This window comes from Pteropus medius, unplaced genomic scaffold, assembly GCF_902729225.1.
Source record: "Pteropus medius unplaced genomic scaffold, Ma_sr-lr_union100, whole genome shotgun sequence".
Classification (NCBI taxonomy): domain Eukaryota; kingdom Metazoa; phylum Chordata; class Mammalia; order Chiroptera; family Pteropodidae; genus Pteropus; species Pteropus medius.
Genome location: NW_024351729.1, coordinates 14916574 through 14941984, shown reverse-complemented (window position 1 = coordinate 14941984; position 25411 = coordinate 14916574). Strand labels below are relative to the sequence as shown.

The 25411-nt window shown below is 39.8% G+C and overlaps 1 protein-coding gene across 5 annotated transcripts in view; it reads left to right on the top strand.

Annotated features, from left to right (window-relative positions):
- The window catches only part of PLEKHM3 (pleckstrin homology domain containing M3), a 168794-nt gene that overhangs the window by 31599 nt on the left and 111784 nt on the right, over positions 1-25411 (top strand). For all 5 annotated transcript variants that reach the window (XM_039844590.1, XM_039844592.1, XM_039844591.1 and 2 more), the window contains one exon: positions 12558-13493. In XM_039844590.1, coding sequence (XP_039700524.1) covers positions 12558-13493 — 936 coding nt within the window. The remainder of the gene's footprint in view (positions 1-12557; positions 13494-25411) is intronic.

The window sequence follows — 25411 nt, the reverse complement described above, 5'->3', positions numbered from 1 at the left end:
TGGGCAGCTGTAGGGAGATGTGACTGGAACTAGTCCTGAGGGAGGGCTCTGATCCCACTACCAGAATGGCAAATTTCTAGTCCTAGCCCTAATCTTAGTACTATACAAACATGTTCTTGACTATTATCTATACTTAACCCTTTACCTCTTTGCATCACTGTCATTTTCTTGTTCATTTAACCAAGAATTTCCCATAGGATAAAGAAGGTAGGGTTTTAACATCATAGAATTACAGTTCAAGTATAAACATATATTAAAGTAAGAACATAAAAAGTCATATGAACATGTGGACACTAGATACGTTATTGATATGAAAAATAAGTTACACACACACACACACACACACAAACACACTTATACCTGTAAGTGTGTACACATGGTAGAGGAAGGTGAAGCTCAATGGAAAGAACACTCAGCTAGGATTCAAAAGTGTCTTATACCAGCTCCGCTCCTTACTCACCTGCAGGTTTGAAAAAAGCACTTCTCTGTTGCTTTCGGTTTATAAACCTAGTGAAGCAGATTAAATTATCTCTACGAGCCTTCCCAACTCTAAAATTACATCATTCTAAGATAGATGTATTTGAACTGACCCAGACTCATGGTTGTGTGGGAGCTAATTACTATAGTTAGATTGGTAATGGAAGGTCACGATGGAAATATAGGAATGCTCTATTAAATTATTTAACACAGATTTCTGTGTACAAAGTACACAGAAATATTTCGGTGTAACTCTACTTATGGATGAACTGCTATTGTACTTTTAAAAATCAAAATTTTAAAAAGAAATGCTTTACATTAGTTATGGAGCTCCGAAACTCAACAGACTGCCAGAAGCCCACTGACTTTCCCTCCCTGACTGTTTGCATTTTCATGTGCGTGGCAAGGGCAGTGGTCAGCTGGGCCTTTGTTTCCGTTGGTTTCACTCTCTGGTGACCCGGTACCATTCCTATGTCTGTATTTTCTTGTTCTAAGTACTTTAGGAGAAGGTCTCAAGCAGAGATTTTCTTTAGGGCTAGAATAACCATGGCAGTATGGTTTCTTTATCCTGAGTTTTATGTTACTCTGTTTCGATTCCCTTTTTCCCCATCTTTCACTTGAAAAAAAAAAGCCAAATTTGGGACTTATACTAAAATGACTGCTTTTTCAATTATGATGTTTCTCAAAAGCATTGGAGCCGGTAGAGGTGGAAATATTCCTGCAGGCTTAGAACAAGTGAGGTCACCAGGACATGGTCTCTTGCTGAATTTATGATTCACCCTTCAGCAAGATTAGTCAGTACAAAGAAGTTGCTAAAATAGGTCACAGAAAGTTGATTTTATATGGTTGTGTAGTTTCCATTGGTTACATTATTGAATGTTGGCCCGTGGCAGCTATTCGGAAACCCGACATGCCTCATCGACAGCCCGCATTCCGATTCCTCACATTTCTATATGGGAACTCTGAAAATGAAGTGTCTGACTTTTTTTGTGGTTGCTCTGTTAATGTATTTTATCTTTCTTGGCTAAGAAGAACTATAGTTACTAATTTGACAAATTGCTAAAGTTACCTTCTTAAAACAAATCTTTTCATAGTACTCTGTTCTCAAAAATGAGTCATAGCTTTCCATTTTTTACAAAACCAGTTATAGAGATCTTCCTAACCTTATTGCCCACACCTTTCTTCAGCCCATCTATGTACCATTTTTTAATGTGCCATGTGCTTTCAAGCTCCCGGGCCTTTGCTCGTGCTGTCTCTTCATCTCAGAATACCTTCCCTGCCTTTTTTACTTTTCAGAATCCTCCATTATCTTTCAAGAACCAATTCAAATGCCACATCCTTTCTGAGACCTTTCCATATTCTTCTCAATTAAAATATTTTTTTCTTTCACCTTATGTTTCCACAGCACATTTTATTCTGCTTTACATTATAAGTAATTGCTATACATCCATCTCCCACACTAGGTTGGAAGTTTTTTGATGATGTGAACCATGTCTTAGAAAATTTTGTATTGTACCAAGTATGAGCATATGCAAGGTGTTTGGTTGAATTTTATGTATTGGTGCTTGGACAATTAGGACAGTACTGTCTTTTTTTTTTTTTTTTCCAAAATGAAAAATGCCTTTTTGTTTTACTTACCTATAGCTTGAGTCAGTTGAATGAAGTTTGTTGTTATTAATACTATCAGTTATTATTTAATGAGAGTTAATTTTATGCCTAATCCTGTGCTAAGACGTGTTCATTGATTACCTTATTTAATATTTATAATAGTTTAATATGCTAGATGATATTGTTCTAATTTTACAAATGAGGAAGCTGAAACTTAGAGAAGTTAACCTCACCCGAGGCCATACAGCTAGAATATGGTGGGGCCAGTATACTAAGCCAGACTGGATATTTGAGGCCACATGAAATCACTGAATAATACTGTCTCTCAAGACTGAGGAAGTTTAGGACTCATTCCTTCCACCACAAATAAAATACGGTTTGATCCAGATTGAAAATCTGGAGGTTGGCGTTCCACTCTGAACATGTACACTTTATGGTATAACCTTGGCCAAGTCATTTTGCTTCCTGGAATCTCTTTCCAAATCTGTTAATTCAGTTAAACTGTTTTCAGAAGCAAGTAATAACATACTCAACTGAAAGTGGCATAAATAGTAAGGCCATTTATCATCTTATTTTTTCATCTATCTAACAGATGGCTGTTGAACACTTAGTGAATGTCAAGCACAGTGTTCAATAAACACTTAAGGAATCCAGATGTAGGTGGTCCCAGGGTCATCAAGGATCCAGGGACTTTTTATCTTTTTGCTCTGCTGTCCTCAGTGTACTGGCGATGTTTCTTTTCTCCTCTCATGGGTACAAGATGGCTGCCACAGTCTAAAGGATCATTTTCTTATATATCAACAGCCAAAGTCAAGAAGGGAAAACAGGGTATCTCCTCTGGGTCTCTTTCCCAGAGGCCTCTAATAGCACCCCTCAGTAGCCAGAACTGGGCCATATGCCCACCCCTAAAGCAATCTCTGACATAAGAAAATAGAATTACTGTGATTGGATTAAACAAATCACGATTCTTCCCATGGGGCTGAGGAGAGTCCATCTCCTATAAGCATATGCCACCATACCTGAACACAATTAAGGTTCTGTTGTTAAAGAAGGAGAGGAGAACTAGCCAATGGGGTCGGCAGCTGACAGGCTCTGTCTCTGATGGGGCTGGGCTAAAGAAATTTCTAGTCTCTTCTGGCTCTAAGTGTCTATGATTCTGTATGTTACCCAAGATGTAGAATGAAATGGCATTTATCTTAAAATCTGGCCTAAGTACAGGAGATTCTTTTATACTTAATGTCTATAGATCAGGAAGCTTACCATGGCAGAGCAGAGCATAGTTTGAGAGATGATATTTAGAATTTTCTGGGTCAAAAAGCTCAATAAATATGAAAGATTACCCTTGTCACAGAAGGCAGAAAGCCTCTGCATTTAAGGAGTTGGGTGTGTGATTCCCTAGTCAGGTTTATACTCAAGAAGTGAAATTGACCAGTACTGTCTTAACTTATGTTCTATCACTGCAGTGCATAGCAAAGAACTTAGATGGAAAAGATCCCTAAGTTGATGTGTCTAGCTAACATGTGGCCAGGTATATTATAAGTCTGTTTCTACTAGAACCTACACAGATAATGTCTTTTTCTCTAGGTTTATTATGACAGGAGAACAAATGGGATATTTTCTTTTACTCACAAAGAAAGGTCTCCAAAGTAGCTCATAGAACAGACATCACTTGAACCTAATTCATTCTACCATATACAAGACACAGTCCCTCTTTGGTTCTTGTAGCATCATTCTCTTCATGTTCTTTGCTATAGACATTTGTGTCAGTGTCATCATCAGTGTGGATCCTGTTAACTTCACTTGTCTCATATTACTCTAATGAAGAAAACAAAGACCTAAAGTTAGTTTTTCCTTTAGTTCCTGGCTTAAACACAATTGAATACTATAACATAATACAGGTAGACTTAGAATACTGTGTGTTGTTAACTAGGAACATAAAAGAGAGATGATTGTGATCAAGAATGTCAGAGAAGTCTTTATTGAGTAAAGGATGTTTCAGCTGAGCTTTGAGGGTTGAGCACAAAGCCACGGGGGAGATGAAAACAGCATGTGTGGGGGATGGCCAGGAGGCTAAGCATTTTGGAAGAGTATAGTAGTGGGCTGAGGTTATGGAGGACCTTCAAAGCCAGACAATTAGACTTAATGTGATATGTTTGGCAAGGAGCACTTGAAAATTACTTGAAAGTCAAGATTAAAAGAGTAATTTACAAGAAGTCTGGAAGTTGGCAGGGTTGAAGGGTAGTGGGGGCAGGGGGCAGGTAGCAGGGACCTCTTTTCCTGTAGCTTTTGTGTCCATGTAAAGGGACATCAATTAGGCTAACACTATTGGCCTCTCTCCCTCCTTTGCACACTCCACCCCTGGGGAGGAGCGACTTATGGGTAGGTTTAGGAGAGGAACGAGGCGTTTATAACTCAGCCTCTCTCACAAGAAGCCCTAATTCTGGTCTGCTCCTCCAGACTTAACTCCTCCATTCATCAGCCTTTCATGGGGAGTCCCCCAGGAGGGGAAGCCTGTGGTGATCAGAGCTGCTTGTGACTCAGAGGTAAGTCTATATAATCTTAGGGTTTAATTTGTTAGGAGGACACCAAAGCCACATCCTCCAACTGGCTGATATTTGGGTTTCCATATCTACCCTCTGCCAGTCTCAATTGGTTTAAAATTTAGATGAAGGACAGGGATGCTATTTATTGGGTCCTCTCAGGCCCAAACAGTACATGGAAAGGATTGGTAATTAAAAAGAAAGGAAGGAATGGAAACAATTAGGAGTCTCTGCCAGTCATCATGATTTGAGATGAGGAGGACTCAAATTAGGGTGACTGTGGCAAAAGAGAAAATGGAACTTGTGAAAAGAAAAAGAAGGGCTCTAACTGAGCTATAGACTCTCTTGACAGGATCTGTGTCTGATTCATTTGATATTGGCACGGATTCTAGAGTAGTTCTTTGTACATACATTTAACAAATATTTATGGAGCCAGCCACTGGGTGGAGATGAGAAAGACATCCAGGACCCCCCAACCCCAAGGAGAAGGAGATAGTTCTTTGAAAGAAATAAAGCAAGATGGTAAGATAGAGATAAACTGAGAGGGAGCTCTTTAAGGTGGGAAGGGATGACCTCACTGAGGATGACATTTCTGAGGTGAAAAACTGAGGGAGACAAATAAGGCAATGGAGCTAGAGGCGGGAGGAGAAATTCCAAATGGAGGATATAGCAACTTCAGAGGCCTCAAGGCTAGAATTGCTTAGGTTGTTCAAAGAACATAAGAGGATTGTGCCTAGAATGAGAAAAGGGATGTGAACTGATGTGAGCTGAGGTCAGAGCAATAATCAGAGGCCAGTTTGCGTGGAACAGGAAGTAGAGGCATTGTAACACTTTGGAATCTGAAGGAAGGAGACAGACTGAGCCATAGGAGAGGTATATCAAGTGAATAATTTTTTAATAGACACAACAAGCCTTAGGATGTTGGAAGAAAAGAGGAAAAGAGATTAATAAAGGGATAATCTAAAATGTTACAGAGGAAGAGAGTCCGAAGAAATGGGAAGGAATTAGGTACAGCGTAGAGGTGGAAGGGTAAGCTTTAACAAGGAAGCAAGAAGATCCTTCTTTTGAAACTAGAAGACTAAAACAGGAAACATCTGTTGAATTCTTATAACGTATCAGGCATTGTTCTAAGAGCTTACTCATTTCTTTCTCACAACAGTACAATGAGGTAGGTGATATTATTATAGCCCCATTTTGAAGATGGTAAAACTGAGACTCAGGTGAGTAAAGTAATTTGCCCATGGTCACATAAACCAGTCAGGGCAGAATTATGATTTAAACTTAGGCCGATTAGCTTCAGCACCTGTGGCCTTAACCACTGTGCTCCAGAGCACTTGTGCAGGACATCAGTTACTGGAATGTTGAAGGGAAGCCAAGTACAGCAGATGTAAACACGGTCCGTACAGTGCACAGAGAGACAGTGGAGTTAGGTATTTGGGGAGAATACCGAAGGTGTGGAACATTGTTCTGGGATCCATTGTTTGAGATCCATTGAAATGTGTGGGGATCCATTGAAATGTTGAGATCCATTGAAATGAATAAAAGAATGAATTGTCAGGATTAAAGATAATGTGGAAGTCGAACAACATGAATCATTTACCGGGGCTATGGTCTGAATGTTTGTGTCCCCCCCAAATTCACATGTTAAACTCCTAATGCCTCAAGTGATAGTCTGAGGAGGTGGGGCCTCTGGGAGATGCTTAAGTCATGAGGGTGGGGCCCTCGTGAATGGTGTTAGCGCTTTCGTAAAAGAGACCCCACAGAGCTTCCTATCCCTTTTCACCATGTGAGGTTACAATGAAAACACAGCTGTCTCTGAACCAGGCGGCTTGTCCTCACCAGACACTGAATCAGCTGAATAGACAATATCGATAGATGGTGGTAGTGATCCAGAGTTGTTGATTGAATCTAAGTACGAGAAAACAAGTTTTAACTATTGACCACAGAATCTAGAGGAGGAAGGAGTCCAGTGAAACAAAGAATAGACTGGAAGGCATTAGGTGGAAAGGTTTCATTATTAAAGGCCCTTAAAAGGATGGAGTAGAAGGTAGGTGAGATGGAGGAGTGAGAAGGATGGCTGTGTAAAGAATGAAGGAGTACCACATTGGAAGTTGGTAAGTACTTTTTGATAAAAAAAAAAGTCTAAGAGGTCTAGGATGTTACTTGTTGTGGAAGAGAGAATTAGGTCTCTGAAGTCAAGGAGAGTAAGGACTTGTGTTGATAAAGAGCCTAAAACCAGATGGCAAATGCATAACACACATCTTTTCCCACTTCAGTGACATCACAGTGCTTGTCCCCTGCTGAGTTTGGATGAAGTCTTAGCATCTTTCTCAGTACAGGGTGCCAGGAAGTCAGCAATCAATGAAAGTTGCCTTCTGTCTCTGCTTCAGACAGTGCCGGATCGGGCTGTTACTCTAGGCCAAGGGTGGGTGGAGCTGGTCAGTCTGCAAGAAATGAAGTCCAGGAGTCCCTCTGGAATTGGCATCAAGGACTAGAGCTGAGTCCTGAAGCCTAGAGGTTGTAACTAACCCCAGAGAAGTGTGCAGTCTCAGAGGAGAAAGTGGGGCTAGCAGGTAGTTGGAAGTTCTCAGGGAGCTCTGTGTCTCTGAGGAAGTGTAGTCACATTCTCTCATGCTCTAGGCTGTCAGTGTGGTGTCAGGTGGCACCTGGTCCAGAGCTGTGAGGTGAGATTGAATCAAGTGTCACTGTAGTCTGGGAAGCTGCGAATGGGATCTAGAAGTCAAGAGACAATAACAGTTGAGTGTAGGTAACTGGCACTGGCCATTCATGAAGAAGAACCAAATTGTAGGAGTGTCTGTTCTAAAGTGACACGGTGGTTTCTCCTTTATCTTGAGCTAATTTATATTAATCTAAAAGTCTCATAATAGAATCCTTTCCCAAAACCAAATTGTAAGCGCCTTGAGAACTTGTCATCTTTATGTCTCTAACAAAGCTTAGTGCCCTGCTTTGCACATAGTTGGTATCCAGTAAATGTGTATCAAATTGCTTTGCTCCCTTATTTTTAAGCCCATTTAAGAGTTGTAAATCCTGTTTCCTAGGCTTTCAGATCTTAAAATCATCTATCCTTATAGCTAAGTTTTGTCTGGATAACCTATAGGGAAACTGAAAAGATGATGAGGGGCAAAAGAAATGTAATATATCTGCTAAACTTCCAGAGGCAATCCTTTTGGGCCTGTTTAAGACAAAATGTGATATTGTAGTATCACGAGTACTCCATTCTCTCTCCACTTTGGCTTCCTTTCACTTTATTAATTTGTTATAAGAATTTAAATGTTTACTTTAAATTTGCCTAGATAGTTTTGATTTGGAATGTTGGTACCACATGGGCTTTTGAGTTCTTTAGAAACATTAAAATGTTGCTCTTTGTCTTTCATTCTATTGCCTCTCTTCATCTTCGGACTCCTATTCTTGTGACTTCATTTATGTGCTGACTCAGGCAGTTCAAATTTTCTTGGTAAACTAGATTACCTTAATGTTTCATTTACTGTGATCTGGGACATGGGCAGTTTTTAAAAAGACAAAATTGCATAAAGTAACCAAAATGAAAGCACATAACAGTTCAATAATTATGTATGCTAATATATATGAACACAATTATTGTTTATATTATTACATACAATGTCTAAAGGCTTCATATTAAATGGTACACAGTCTGGACAGGAGGATATGGGTGCTGGGGTGTGGAGGCAGAAACTTTTTGCTTTTTACATTTCCCACTCATTTTTTTGAACAATTTATTGTATAATTTAAAACATATGTGATAAAAATGAAACAGTATCTAAAATAAGAGTCATGAGAATGGTGTAGCCATAGAGCCATGGAGGTTCAGAGTAGGACAGTGAGTTCAAATAGAGGGGATGAAGAAAGGCTTCCAGGAGATAGGTGAGATCTTATACTAGCTCCCATGCTAAGGAAAATACGGACAAGCAGAGGTGAAGAATTCCTGGCAGGTGGAACACTGAGAAAATGCATGAAGGTTGGTGAGTAATAGAAACATCAGGTCACCTGGCTGGATTATGGGGGAGTGAAGAAGGGTCCCTCGGGAAACTTAAAATGGAGGACTAGGCTACATCCTCTGACTCTGCTAATCAATCTTGATATCCTTAGAAGTAGGACAACTACCTGTGACATAGTCTTACAAAAAAAAAAATCTAACTGAACCTCAAGCTCTAAATAACAATTGACAGAAAACACAGGCAACGGAGGAACATTTAAATAATTCCATGAGTATACAATCTACTAAATCCAGAATGTGAGAAGTTCTATAGGAACTTTAATAAATACATGGCATGAAAAAAAGGAAGAAGAGGAAACTGTTACAGATTTAATGAGACTTAAAAGCCAAATCAATGTGTGAACTTAATTTGAATAAACCATCTGTATTAAAATTTTTTTGAGACAATCTGGGAAAATTAGATACAGACTGGGTATTAGATAAGGAATTATTCATGTTGAGAGTGAAAATAGTCATATATATATATGACTAATATATATATATATTTTTTAAGTTCTTATTTGTTAGAGGTACATCCTGAAGTATTTATGGTAGAAATGATAAAATATCTGCAATTTGCTTTCAAATATTCCAGCAAAACAACAACAGTAAAAAGCACGAGTTGGAGTGGGATGGGAGAGATGAAACAATAGCAGAAACGATGGTTTTTGAAGTTGAGGGATGATTCCACAGGGATGTTCATTTTACTCTTCTACATGCTTCTGAGTGTATTTGAAATTTTTCATAACAAAATGTTATAAGGCCAAGCTAAGGGGTTTGACTTTACTGTGTAGCACTAGGAAACTTGTGAAGGATTTTGGCCTAAGGAGGGGCATGGAAAGGGCTATGAGTGACCCAAAAAGGTTTATCTGGTAATAGTGTGTGACATGGCCGGCAGGAAGACTAGAAGTTGGAGCCCATTTAAGACCTTGATTAAGGTGGTGACTATAAGAATGGAAGCTTTTTTGAGAACAAATAGAGGAAATAATGGCAAAAAGAGGAACTCTTTGGTGTGTGAGCAGTACGGAAGTGAATCAGGTACACGATGGAGAAAATGCCTTTCTTCCTCTTTAGTTAGTAACAGTTATTGTCCTTAAACCACTGCACAGGGTACAATGGGATGAAGAAGAGAGGGAAAAAGGATCTTCATTGAGGAAGAACTGAACTAGGTCTTCAAGCAGGCCAAAGTGAAAAGCGATGGGGAAACAAAGACTTCTGTGTTTTTTTCTTTTTTCTTTTTCATGAGGAATTACTGTCTTGTGGTTTCAGTATGAAATTTATAGGCACAGTGATTCATTTTGATCATCTTTCTCTATTTGATTGAGGAAATCATGATAATCTTTGTCAGTGGTCCCATGTGAATCACTTATGATATCGGTTAAGACAGATATTATATTAATTTGTAAAAGTGAACACTTCACAATAATGTGTATGGGTTAATTAAATGAATTGATATGGTCTGGGGAAACAAAAGTTATAAATTAATGAAAGCTTAGATTTAAATTATAACTTCTGATTTGTCAATAGAAAAAATGTTAAAAATAAACTTCAGATCCAGTGGAAAGTAGCAGTTGTCAGAGATTAAAGAGAAATGGTAGTTCTCTAGTTCCCTACAAAGATAATTAATATATCACTCGCCAAATAGTACTAAGATCTGACATAAACAAACCCTCTGGAGGGGAATATGCACCTCAGAGAACAGTTTTCTGATCACATTTGCTTTCTTTGTCTTGATTCTTCTTTTTCAAGAATTACACGAAGTGCAGTCTACGAATATGGTCCATTTCCAAGACAAACACGCCTCGTTTCTGTCTCACTTTAACATACCTACTTAGAGAGGGCTGAGCTGAGGTGGGGGAAAATATTGAAACACAACAATTTTTTTTTTTTACCCTTATTCTGCATCAAGAAGGTGAGGAAATTTTCACGACTCCCTCTTATCTACCACCCTAGGTTTTATAGTGAGGTTTTAGTCAGGTTTGCTGCTAAAACCTGGACCCAATTAAGGTAGAATTTTTAATTCATGGTAGCTGTTGTAAAAAGCTCTCAGGGAGGAAAGAAAAGGAGAGGAAAATTTCTAGCTAAAAGCAAGAGAGGTGTTTTTTTTTACTCAGGGACACATAGCTGAGCCGCTGGGTCATGGAAGGGATGGGGATGGAGGGATGCACGGTTACAAGTCTTATTGTGCGAAAGGTTGAACTATCATTGGAGCGTGATGGAAATGAGAGGGGGAAAGGCGGCAGCAGTGTCTCTAACAGCACTGCCTCCCTTATTACATTATCAGAAAAGAAAGATAACCTGAGAATAGGCATCCATTATCTCTTTCTACAAAGGGATTAGTGTGGGTTGCAAGAAATTAATGGCTTTTGAGTTACCACAGAAATACTAATGAATGTCAGGACTAGAAATGTAAAGCAGGTAAAATTGGCTTTCCTCTGCCTCATTTCTCTCCTTTTCTCTTTTGGTTTGCTATTTTAAGATCTAGGTCTGTGTTACCCTTTTTTTCTTCAGCCAAGATCAGAAATCATACCCTTTGGGAGTATGATTTATCTCCTTTAGGGGATGACTCAATTAGCTTATGACTGTCTCCAATGTGTGTCAGCACAAAGAGACCGAGAAGCATCTCCGAAATGAAAATCTCTACCAGGGAGGACTGTTTCCTCTTACATGGTTGTCGTTTTCATGCCCAATAATAGTATCAAGAAATCTCTCAAGTGATATCCCTTTTTATTGAAATGCTAAACTCGTATATATTGTAGCTAGTCATTGATCAAAGATGGTATAAGCAGATAAAATGGAGGGGAAGGGTAAGCATTATACGTACTATACGCTGAGCATTGTGCTAGAAGCTGTATTTCTGATTCAACATGTACCAGACATTGCATTACGTGCTGTGATATAACGATGAAAAGACAGACCTCATCCCTGTGCTCAGGGGAGCAGTAGGAAGGACAGACTTAAAAAACAAACAAACAAAAAAAACGAACAAACAAAAACTTCAAAATGTATTTTATTTGTTTTGATATTTAAATAAGTGATTATAATACAGCTTGATAAGAGCCCATCAAAGAGGAATAATATAGTAGGGATACCTGATTCCGACCCAGGGATATGTGTATGCGGGCAAGGGGGTAGAAGTTGGTGGGGGGCAGTTAGGACAAACCCCCTTTCTGGTAGAGGGGCTAGCCGAGGAAAGGATGAAGTGTGTGGAAGCTGGTGGAAGCGGTGGGAAGGAGCACGGCAAGCGAAGGGAACAGCACACTCAGGCTCAGGCTCTATCTAAGCAGAGACCTAAAAAGTGAGCTTGTTGAGTGAAGTCTAGAGAACTGGTTATAAAACAGGAGGCTCATCAATGGGCCTTGAAGTCTAATTTGGGTGTCTGAGAAAACGGAGTCTGCGAGCAGCACACTTCCTGCTCTGTCGTTTTTATTGATCCTTCTTGGCTTCACCACCCTAAAGAAAAAATGAGTAGTATTAGCTGAGAGTTAGGTCAAGTGGCAGGAGGAACTTTCTGTCTTGTGCGTTTGGTGCTCTGTAAGAACCTTACTTAGAAAACAAGATATCCTAGCAAAGAGCAGTTTCATAGGCCCATGAGGCATAGTCACAGTTGTTCTAATATTTCTGTTTTTCACAGACCTCTGCATGTCACATTGACATTGCTTCCCTCCCCAATACTTACTCTTGTACTCGTAATCCTACCCTGGTTAAGTTTTTTAGACCTGAGATTTTCCCCAATTACATCTTGTCAAGTAGATACTATCTTGGAATTTTACTACTAACACTGTGTGTAGTTTAAACCAGACGGATGTCAACCCCTGATCTGTTTGGTTTCTTGCACCTGTCTTTTCATCTCATTCGATTTGTGCATTTTAATGAATTAATACATAGCTTCATTGTTTTTGTTTCTTTCCTTCTAGAACACAAGCAGGCGTTCCCAAACATTCTGAAGAAGGGTTACCTGGAGATTAGGAAGGACCATGACAGTTGCTGGCAAAGCTGTTATGCAGAACTCTCACCCTACAATTTATACTTCTACAGCCTCGACAGCAGCGGGAATCAAAACCTCTATGCCACGTACCAGCTTTCGCATTTCCAGAGCATATCTGTTCTGGGCAACCTTGAGGCCAGGCTGGTAGATACTGTTCTGTATGACAACACTCAGCTGCAGCTAAAGGCAGAGTCCCCATGGGAGGCCTTGGACTGGGGGCAGAAGCTCTGGGAAGGCGTGCACGCCGCTGTGCCTGGTTACATGGGACAGCAGGATGAGCTGGCAAACTCACCAGGGCTTGGTTATCATGTTGACTGTACACAGAATCATTGTTTACAGAAGAAATCTAGCGAGCTGCTCGCACCGTCCCCTGTCTTGGACAGCCCCAAACAGTACCAAAATATACTCAAGTCAGGGACGCTCTACAGGCTAACTGTCCAGAACAACTGGAAGGCATTTACGTTTGTGCTGAGCAGGGCCTACCTTATGGCCTTTCATCCCGGCAAGCTAGATGAGGACCCCCTGCTAAGCTACAATGTGGACGTGTGTCTGGCTGTCCAGATGGACAACCTGGACGGCTGTGACTCTTGCTTTCAAGTTATTTTCCCCCAAGATGTCCTTCGCCTCCGTTCAGAGACCCGACAGAAGGCTCAGGAGTGGATGGAGGCTCTGAAAACAGCGGCCAACGTGGCGAGGAGTTCAGAGCAAAACCTGCAAGTCACACTGAGGAACAAGCCCAAGGATCAGGTGGGTGGGCACGAACTCAGGAAGAACAAACGCCAGTCCGTGACCACCAGCTTCCTCAGCATTCTGACAACTTTGTCTTTGGAACGAGGACTCACTGCTCAGAGTTTCAAATGTGCAGGTATGAAGCAAATTTTCAGTCTAACGCTCATCAAAGAACAATCTGAATCCCACAATCGGAATTCACTTTAAAAATCCCCTCAATAGGCCAGTCACAGCTCCTTGTTTAAAAAGCATCGCTCCTTCAAGGAGTTTGCTATGTTAAAACATCTGTTTATCTTCATGCCATGCTGGTGAAGTAAGTAGAAACAGAGATGGTAGACCCCACTGAATCAAAATGATTTGGCAGAAGCATTACCAGTCCAGACTCTAGGCTTCCTGAATCTGCTCTGATTGTTTCCTCTGCCTTCTTAAAGGTCAGTGTGAATGCGGATGTCACAGATTGTCTCATAAGAGACATTCAGGCCCAAAGCTGACTGCTAACATCCTTAGGCAAGGAAAATGTCCACGGTAACTGTCATTGATCATGACCTTCTCCAGTCCTATTGAGGTAGAATCTAAAAAGTCAGCCTTGACAGAAATGTGGAGGTGGCTAAGATGATTAAGCAGATGACCTCTGAGTCACGATGGGCCTATGCCTCATTCTGGGGAAGCCTGGGGCTTCTGGAACTGCTATGAAAGGGTGAGACACAAAGTGGAGTTCAAGGCCAATCATTTGTTATTTCTTAAAACCCTATTATTGCTTCTCCCCCCACTCCCCATCCAGTATATCTACTATAAACAAAATCAAATTATTTCCCTTTCACTAAACCCCACTATTTGGGACAAGAAATTTACCACAAAGGCAGCTTTAATTGGAAGCCTGATTTGGAAGATTTTAATGCAAGTATTTCAGATTTAAGTGTATTGTTTAAAAATATACAAGCAGCTCACAATCAACTAAGACCAAATTTAAAATTTTGTGCTTGTTCTTGCATCCAAAGCCAAATAGTGGTGGCACACTGAACCCCCCTCCCCTCCCCATTTTGAATTTAGGTTAGTTAAAAAATAATTTACCTAAGGGTGGGGGCGGGGAGGAGCAAGGGAATTACTCATGCTTTGCTTGGAGGGCCTCAGTGACTGTGAAGCAGAAACCTGCGGGCGGGGGGAGGGGGGGGAGGAGACCAGAAGCACCAAGCTGGCAAAGAAGCCACACTAGGGGATGTGGGTGCATCTGCAGGCAAGAAAGGCCTTGTCTTAAGTCAGCCAGCTACTTTTGGAAAATGGTTTTGAAATAAGGAGACACTGGTTTTAGTGCAGATATTTAGAAATAATTGACATTTCAGTATTATACTAGCAGATAAAGTATATTTCAAAGTTTATCTGTTGTTTTCTTAAAACTCTATTACTGGTTCTCTCCTCTACTCCCCATTCCTCTCACCTTCCCCAAAGCAGTAAACTAGAAAGAAAAGAACCCTCACTAGATAGAAAAGAATGTCTCCAAGTTCGGGCATTCAACAATAATTTATTGAGTGCTTGCTCTGTGGGCATTCTGGAATTATTTAGATTGTTGATATTATCAACACATCTCCTGTGTTATTGGAATCAGAGATAACAGCTCAGCTTAGTTCTCATGGTAGAGACTGGAGTAGCTGAATTGGGAAACTTTCTAGTAAAAGAGGAAGAAAAACCTCAGGTGTTACACAAAGATTGTCACCTAATTGTCACCTAATTCACCGTCCTCTCATAAGTTTGCTTCCAGATGGAGTTTGCACCGTTCTGTACTGCAGTAGGAGCCTTCCTAGCACTCAGACAGAGGAAGGAGAAATACAAGTAGTGGGTACCATTCAGCAGGCCCCCTGCATCTGGCAGTTGGAGAAATGAAAACAGGAAAAAGATAGAGAAAGGTGAATGAGTAGAAGAGGCAGGGAGAAGGAAGCTGAGTAGAAAAGAATAGGAAGAGGATTACATAATAGACAGGGATAGAACTTTCGGGCAGCTGCTTTCGGTTCCATGTGTTAGAGTTGCCTTCCTTTGTTGCCTAAATCTGGTGCTCACTAAATTTGGCTGGTTGGAGAATAAGTTAGGGACGTGTGGTAACAGGGCATCCAGGAGACAGGGGCAATGTAGTCTAAAACTCATTTGCTCTGCTCGGCTTGTACTTTCATGCTTTAGTTTGGAGTTAATGAGGCACTGGTCAGTTTTTAATTTGGGGCGGGGAGAAGTCACACCTAATTTGTGTAGTATGGCCAATTCCAAAGTTGAAAATTTTAATTTCATTTCAATGCTCCCTCTTATATCGGAAACTGCTACGTCAATTGTTTTGTGATACGTGTGGTTTACCAGGTTCACGAGGAATGCTGGTTTCCTGCCATAGGCAGGACTACTTTATCTCCTGTAGGGGGCAGAGTCTCAAAAGAAAAAGGCAGAAGAACTTGTTAAGCAAAACCTGAATGTTTTTTAAATTACTTGGGAGGCTGTTTATTATATCAAAGATTATTATAGCAGATGGAACTTTAAAAAATTGATCTGTGTTTCTCACAAACACAGTTAACCTAAACCAGCTGCATCTTCGTTTAGTACTTGTGTCCCCTAACTTTGCATCCTCATAAAAAACACATTTGGTGAAAAAGCTGGTTGCGTAGCATGTTTACCTTCTAGAAGGCCAAAAAGTCCAGTAAATTGTTTTTGGTTGAGTCTTGGCTTTATCTTTTATTTTAAGGAGAAGCTAATTCACAATATTTTATGGTTTTAGTGAGCCTCTTTAGACTGTAAGTTTTTATGTCCACTTAGTCCCCCTTTAAGTTTTTTGATGAATAAACTTTAAAAGTGAGAGATTGCACTGAGTAGCTCTTTATTAATGATGTCATTCAGTTGCTATTCAGTGGAGCCACAAATGTTGGCTTTTAAATCTACAAAATAGTGCAGTTAGCTTTATTGCACTAAATTCTTTCTGTAGGTGAAGAATTTTCTGTATCTTTCTTTGAAGCTTAAAGAGCCCCTTCAGAGAAAATGGACCACGACCATCCAAAAATGCCTGAGATTATGGTTTTGAAAATACCATGCTTATGTATAACTGTATAGTTCTTAACATGTGCTTGAACTTTTTGTAGTTGTATTTGATTATGTGTAGTTTGTTCCATGGCTTATTCTCCAGCCTCATGGCTGTCTTATGCTTGGGAAGCCTCAGCCAAGATGGTGTTCTTGCTATTCTGGAACCTACCTTGGTCATTGCTGCCTCCGGGGCCTTTACACTTGCTGTTTCTTCTTCCCGAATCATGCCTTTGAAAATTAAGTTTTTCCATTCATTCTACCATTTATTGTGTCCTGAGTTTCTAACCATGTGCCTGAAAATTGGGTACACCTGGACAAGTCAGTGCCCCAAGAAAGCAGACATGATACCTGCTCTCGTGGAGCTTGCAGTTCACCAGGGAAAACAGACATTAATCAGATAATCACGTTATGACTGCCAAATGGCAACTGCGACGAAGCTGTAGAGGTGAGGCACATACATGGGATTAGAGAACCATTAGAGGTGGTGCCAAGTGGAACTATATGAAATTGCAGATATTTGGTCATTTCTGACCTACAGAAAAAGGACAGTTTGATAAAATCAAACTTAATGTCTAACCCTAAAGCCACAGAAGGTTCCTGAGCAGAGGAGCATGTGACTAAAGTAGTTAAGAACAGTTCATTTGGTGGTGCTTTAGTACAGCTTTCCAGAAACACCTCTGTAGCAGAAAATGAGATATGCTTCTTTAATGAAATTACTGATTGGAATTCAAAAATTATGTTTGCATTGGGGAATCTATGGTATTAAAATATTAATGCTAAAACAAGTGATTGTGCAACTTATTAAAATACTTGTGAGGTAAGAATGTACCTGTAAGTGGTTTTAAGTTAGGTTTTTCACCAAATGCTGTATAAATAAGATTATAAGGCAGCAGCTCTGTTTTCTTCAGGCATTAGACATATGTACATACCTATTTCCTCTCAGTAGATAACATGGTTTTTTTGGCACTAGTACACACAGATATTTTTCCTGTAATTTCCCTGAGATCAAGAAACCTAGCAATTGAGTACAGTACTATAATAAAAGGGTCCAGGGCCTTGTTTATAGTTGCAACAAGACATGCAAAGCTCACCTTTTAAAGCATTCCTTTTGTTACTGCTTTGTAATCTGGCAGTGGAATTGGATGGCCCACTGTGGGACAACGTTCCTGATTCTGAACTGACATTGAAAATGTTAACAGAAGAGACAGCAAGAAAAACAGTGAGCCAAAGGGATCCCCTCTACCATTTTCATACTGTCAGTTTTTATGGTTTTACTCCTTTGGCTGCTGTTTAACCTCTTGGGACTGCTGTTGGTAATTACATCTCTCTGGCATTAAGAGCTTTTTGCTTTCCTTTTTTCCCCCCAGCCCTTGGGAGGAGTAAACCCAAGGTGGGGGTGGTGGGGGGTTCTGTGAATTCTTCAGCCATTTAGTGCAAATTCCTGTAATTACCGGCATTGTGTCCTCTCTGAATGGCACATAATACAGCAGAAGCCATTCCTAATTGAGACCTTACAGGAGGTACAAATCCTCTCTTTGTTCAGCCTGACAAATTAGTGCCAGAAAGTGGCAGGGTCCGAGTGGGAATCAAAGGCAAGAAACACAAAGATGGAACTTAAGGCTACAGTAATAACCCTCTCTTGTCCTGAAGGGAAAAAAGGAATGACCAATGAAAAATGAAGGTTTTTTTTTTTTGTTATAAATTCCCTTGACATGACAGCACCTCGGGGCTGCTCTATTTATTTAGCAAAAGTGATTAAATAGTAATACAACAGGGCTGCGCATTGTTTCCCTGGGTGCCCCCACCTCACAGACCCCTGCTGCCTCGGCTAATTGATTGACAATGAACCTCTGATACAGAAGTATGTTGTTAGGACCTGAGCTGGGGGGAGCATTTTTTTCCCCTCTGTGTGTTGGGGAGTGGGGGAGAGAGAGAGATTTTATTTTTGTTTGAATTGTCCTCTAGTTTTTTTGTAAACCCCTCTCCTCTTTTTTCCCTTCTCCCCTTTGCTCCCCCCGCTGCCCCCCAAAGCTTTTCAACGCTTGCTCCCAGCTAACATTCACAAACAGGTAGAGAGGAATTAGTATTGTAGTGCAGGCTTTTGACAAGTTTATCTTTGGAGCAAACTTCCTCCTCTCCCCTGCTCTACTTAAGGCAGAACAGCAATGTGAGGAGAAAGGGGAAGGGGGCTGATTATTGGTGCTTTAAGGTCAGAAAAGTGTTTTTCTTTAGTTTCTCATTTGTGGGAATGGATGTCTGAAACTAATCTTTGAACTAAGATTTTTCTCAAAATCCTTATTCAACTTTTTAAAAATCTGCACTAATAACATTTACGTGTGTGTGTGGGGGGGTTGTTTTGGAGTTAGAAATAGAAATTTTAATTATTTAGTCTCTCCTCAGTACCTGAGACATGGGCATTGATTATTTGAGGACTGAATCTGGCTGCTTGTGGTGTAACAGTACCCCGAAGATGCTGTAAGATGTGGGAAGATGACAAAGCCCTCCAGGCAAGATAATTAATAGCCCCTGGTTATATATGCCCAACTAGCTAAACCGAAGCTAAAGCCCTAATTTAACTCTGTTACAGCTGCAAAAACAAATCATTTCAAGCCCCTATGAAAGCAAAATATATTAAACAAACAGTATCGACCTTGTTAATACCACATGGCATTTCATGTGATAAATGAGGGCGTCTTTCTGGCAAAGGCCTGTTTTATGACATTGTTTAGACATAAAGGATACCTTTACCCTGGTAATACAAGCATCCCTGATAGAAAGTATAGAGTGGTTAATTATTCATTAAATAGCTGCCTGTCTGGAAGTAATATTTCTGAGTTGGGCATAGTTAGTTACTTATTGGCCTCAGAGTAAATCATGCAGAATAGCAATTCTTAAGAAAAAGAGAAATTGAATGTGAGAGCTGATTATGCATGTGAGTCTAAGTAAAGAAAAATCTGTAGGTTTTTAAGTGCCAAGGAAGGAAGTTATATATTATGCTCTTGAAAACAAAAAAGGTCTAATATAGCCAAAATTTGTTTGATTTCCGTGTAAAAAATCAGGGGATCCTCTAGTAGCCAAAGTGCTAGATCTCCTAAGGAAACAAGAGACAGAAATAAAAAGAAATGAACTTTTCTTGATATCTCTAGGTCATTTCTTTACTACTGTTTTTAAATTTGTCTCCCTTGCTAGGAGTGGTAGTAAGGTGAAGAAAATATGAGTTAAGGAATAGGCAGGTAGCCAATTGGAAGAGAAGAAGACAATGAAAGAGAACTTAGATATGCTCCCAAAACATATCAACAGCTTAGATAAATGAGAATTGTTTAGCCCAGTGTTCCCTTCTTACCTTGTGTTGTCTAAGTCATTTTGTTTTTTAGTGTGTTGGATTGTTGCTTTCCAGAGGAGAAATCTAGTTTGTGTGTATGTATGTCCTAAAGGGCTAAGTTTTGTTTCCCCAACCTTGAATATGACCATGGAGGGGTTGCTGATAATAAAATCCTTAAGTGGAGTCTGGTGGATGGTTCATTTCAACAAACATTTATTAAACCCCTCATAGATGCCACACGCATGCTCTGCCAGGCACCTTGGGACATGCAAGTAGGGTGAGGTGCAGGCTGTGCTCTTCAAAGATTTATAGAATTCCCTCCAAGAGGGTCTGGAGGCTTGAAAGGAGTGACCCGGAGAATGAGACTAGGAAATAAGGGGTTAAGCCATCATAGCCACTGGCTTAGAGACCAATGCATCCTGTCTCTGCTTATGTCAGAGAATCCCTGTTGTAAAGAATTTGAAAGCTGAAGCGCTAAAGGAGTATCTCTCTCCACTTCCCCTTTTTAAACTTCATCCTTCTATTTCCTACAGAATTAAACTCAAGGAAAATCTCTTTGGCTTTTACTACCCATCTATGAAGGATAAAACTTGACTTTCTATTGTGTGCTCATATAGTAGGTGCTATGGAAGATATAACAGAAACATAGATATGGTCTGGACCCCAGGACTTTATAGTCTGGTTGAGGATGCACAAAAGAAAGCAAGGGATTACAAGACAGGTCAGGTCCATGCTATATAGCACTTAATGTTCAGAAAAGCATTTGGCAAAACCCTCAAAACAGAAACCTGAGTTATCAGAAATTACAGTTATGTCATTTTGTGAATGATTGGCAGCTTTACCCAAGGATCGTTGACTAATGGATCCCTTTCAGCCTAGCAGATTGTCAGTAAAAATACATGATGATAATGAGAAGCAGCATAATTTAGTAATTAAGATCAAGCACTCTGGAATCAGACTGGCTAGGTTTCCAGATGTGCTATTCATTAACTGTATGACCCTGGGTAAATTACTTAATCTCTCTGTATCTCTATTTTTTAATCTCGGATATGGGGAAGTAATCACATCTACCTCATAAGTTTGTAGTGACAATAAAATTAGTTAAAAGAGCTTGGAACTGTGCTGGGCACATAGTAAGTGCTATGTAAGGATTAGCTATTTTTGTTATTTGCCCAGATAGGACAATAATTACCTTGATAAAGATATCATAGGCATCCTTATCAAATTTGTAGCTCTCACAAAGCTAGATTGGACAACTAATAGGCTGAATCCAGGTTCTGAAACACAGCTAGAGGAATGGGCCAAGCAAGATATGACTTAGTAGGAATAAATATAGTCCTGTACTTCTAGTCAGAAAATTAACTGAGGCAGCAGGGAAGCCAGAATCTGTGCTGCTGTGGCCACATCGAAAGCATGCATAAAACTGGTCTAGAAAGAAGAGATCATATTCTCCTGGCCACACCTGGAGATTTCGGCTATGGATGCTGCTCTTGAAGAGCAAACAACCACATCTATTGACATCTGATAGGATACTGAGGGTACTAAATACCATGCCATGCAAATGTGACCTAGACTAAGGAGGGACACAGTGTTGTCTGTATATTCGAAGGCTGCCACCAAGAAGAGAAAATAGGCTTATTTTGTGTAAATCCATTGGACCAAGGTAACAGAAACATCCAGAATGGACTGGATTTCCCTTATTTAAGAAGATTCAATGGCCCTGGGTGAAAATAAGTAGTGTCAACAGCCCTGGCTCATGAAACTGGAAGAACTAGAATTTTGAACTCAAGTCAAGTAACTTAACTTATTTGAGCTACAATGTTCTCATCTGTAAGATGAAGAGATTTATTAATTCAGCCCATCTTCAAATATTTATTGAAGACAGACTAGGTCCTAAGCACTGTGCCTGATATATAGTGAACAAGATAATCCCATTACCCATCCTCACAGAAATTGAAAATTGGAAGCCAGACAATTAAATAAGTGATTATAGCACACAGTTGAACTTGACGGTCTTTGAGTTTCCTTCCAACACTTCCCTCTGTCTGGAATAATTTAGAAGGACCAGCCTTGCACTACATGGTCCCTTTTATCTCTCATTCTGTGATTCTTTGAATGTCTATAGAAGATTAGAGAAAATTAAGTTAATGTGGTCCTCCATTTAAACCTCATTTAATGAGTAATACTTCTTTCCTTTGGGTAAGAGATTTTAAACCCACAGAAATATTGCTTGAGTGAGAAGACAAGAGATGGGAATCTTTTTCCTGGCTCTTTAGATAAATTGCTATTAGATAAATTGCTTTTTACCCTTTTTTGCAGTCTTAACTTTCTAGGTCCAGGAAATAATTTTAAATAAAAATAAATGTGTATTAAAATATGAATACACACTGAACTAGTAAATGACTATGGAAGAAGAAGAAGGTTTTATAATTTGGGTTTTGAACTATTTCACATTCTAAAATTCAGAGAGATTTGATCACTTATATATGTAGGCCGTTTGATTTTATAGGATATAAATTTGCTTTTTTGATTTATTCCTGGTGTTCTCATCATAGAAGTCACATGTTGGTCTTTGATATGTTTCAGAAGAATAAAATCATTTTGAATTTCAGAAGATTTAGATCTTTTGATAGACCTTCCTGAACTTCATAGGCCATAGCTGTGCTATCTTTTTTTTTTTTTTAAGCTGTTAAGCTGTTCATTTCTCCCAGTCTTTGTTGCTATACTTTGGTCTGGAAAGTTCTTGTCCCTTTTTGTAGCTTCCTTTATGGTTGACATTGTTCTCATCATGTGTTCATTTCCAGCCAAACTTCTAAAGGAAGTGTTAATGTACTATTGGACTCTACAGTTGAGTTAAAAGTTTCTCTTAATCGACCTTTCATTATGAGAGAAATTGATGTAGGTGTGGTTTTAGGATAGACCTGGGGTATCCTGCTTCAGGGTAGGTCAATATTCTTCTTAATTTCTAGCTAAGTTCCTTGAAAAACTAAGGTTTTCATGGGCTCATCTAAGAGTAAGAGCTATTTGAGAGGTTTTCTAAAATCTATTATACGGCCTAAAAGCAGAGACATATTTAAGTAAAAACTTGCCATTTTAAAATATATCTCTAAATAAGGAAATCTAAAACATAGTAATACCAATTTATTTCTTGAGTTCATATTTTCATCTAGTCATTCATTCAACAAACATGGGCCACATACAGTCCCAGAAATTGAGGTGTTGGGGTAAACTAAAAGTTAATTTTAGCAGTAGAAAATATAACTGTATGCTGGTCTTTATACCTTGAAATATGTTAACATAGAAAATGTTTTAATTAAATAACATTAATAAAGAACAAAGAGCATTAAACTCCTTTATGTGTTTCAGATGAAAAATGGAGCAGGCCTGCAAAGTAATGAGCCCTGATCAGGGCTGACTGGCAATGTTCTAGGTATAGTTTTGTACTTTACTTTATTAAAGACTTCTGGTGTGAAAAATCCTTTATACCCGGAAAGACTTCTTTCCAAGCCTTCCTTGACTACCTTACCCCCACCCTATTCTAATTCCCCAGATAGGATTGAGCATTCCTCCTGCGGGACCCCACTTCCACTGTCCTGGACCCCTGTCATGGGCCCATGACTTGTGTCTAACTTTTTTGAGGGCAGGATGCCAGCATCTCTCAATGTGGTTGGAACACCACTTGCATTAGCATCCTGAGGGTGATATGGGGAGTGATGGCTGGACTCTTCCCTGTTGAAGTCAGGATCTCTGCTATCTGGCCTGGAGATTTTAACATACTTTAAAGTTGATTTGATTGCAGTCAAAGTTTGAAAAACCACCAGCCTAGCCTATAGAACGTTCTTAGTGAATGAATCAAGCCATACTTCATTTTTCTCTGGGTTATATAAGCACATTTCCTTCAACTGTTTCTCCTACATATGTGCAATATTTTAACCACTGAGGCATCAATCTGCTGATAATCTCCAGGTTTCCATGTCTTTCTTACACTCTGGAAGCTACAATGATGTCCTTATAGGGTTCTACCCAGTGGTGAATACAAACAAAAGAAGAGATTAGTTCAAGACCTTTACTCATATTCTGACTTCTTTTTTAATACATCCTAATGTTATGCCTAGTTTTTATTTTATACTTGATAAGCATATGTAGTATTTCACTTCCTTTGCTGCCAGTTGGGCCATCTTTCCCCTCAAAAACTACAGTGGCCTTCTAACCAGTCTTTCTGCTTCTATTCTCACTTTTTCCAAACCTCGTCTTAATTGCAACAAGTGTGATCTTATTAAAACTCAGATTGGCCCTGATAGATAGATCTTTCTTTATAGTTCTTCAGTGGCTTCCCACTCCTTTTGGCATGAAGACCAGCATCCCTAGGGTGACCTTCACATGATTTGGCTCTTGCCCACCTCCTCACTTTCAACTCTTGCCTTCTGGTCACTCTCTCCCACACACTGAGTTCCAGCCACACCGACTTCACTCTGTTCCTCAAATGCACCACTTCCTTCCCAAGCACCTCAGAGCCTTCTCTTGTGCAGTTGCCTCTTCCTGGAATATTGCCACCCTCTCCACTACCCCCAACTCATTCTTCAAGTCACTACTTAAATATCACTTTCTCAGAAACACCTTCTCCAACCAATCCCCTAGGCTGACTTAGGGCCTATTTAGTTCCCTCTGCTGTAATGCTGGATTAGTACCTCTTACTCTAGTACTTGTCATAATTGAGATTATATTGTCATTTGTGTAATCGTTTATTTAATGTCTGTTTCCTCCACTTAACTGCAAATGCCATATTGGAAAGGGTTATGTTGTCTTCTTCATCTGTCTCCCTAGCTCTATACCTAGCACATTAAATATTTCTAATCATCTTCTATTTTGAACCCTCCCTCGCACCATCTTTTCTAGGAATCCTAGGTTGGAGTCATCTGCAGATATAATTAACATGTTCTCTACCCAATCATCTAGATTGTTTAAAATATTAATAAATGATAGACTAAAAACTTACCCTTTTGGCAAATCAGTTATGATTGCGAAGGTGTCCAGGGACTTTTTTATTTATTTAAATTTTTGACTACGTAATTTTGACTACTTTTAGAGCCTTTATTATACTGGTAGGAGGGATAAGTATGCAGCATTTCCAAACTTACTTGACTCTGTGTTTGCAGGACAAGGATTCCTCAAACACAGAGTGCAAACCCCTGCTCTGGGCACTGTACCTTCAGAATTTCCCTCATTCGCACATATTGTGTTTCAGTTCCAATTGGTGTACTGCAGTTCAGCCCTGGCATTAACTACCCACAGTTAGTGCAAACCCCATGTGTTAAGGGCTTGATCCTCCACAAGACTGCCCTCCACTGCAGATGCCAGCTACAAGTTCCAGGGATCCCCAGGCCACCTGTACTCTGGCTACAAATTTGGTGATTCCCTCAGGTCGGTAATTTGCTAGAATGACTTAAAACCCAGGAAGGTACTATGCTCACAATTATAGTTTTATTAGAAAAGATACAAACCAATAAGAGCCAAATGAAGAGGCTCAGAAGGCAAAGTCAGGGAGGGCTCCAAATGCAGGATTCTGTGCCCTCTCCCTGTGGAATCAGGGCATGTCACCCTCCCAGCGCATCGATGTGTTCATCAACCAAGAAGTTTCACAGAGTTTCAGCATCCAGAATTTTTATATAGGCATGCTTGATTGA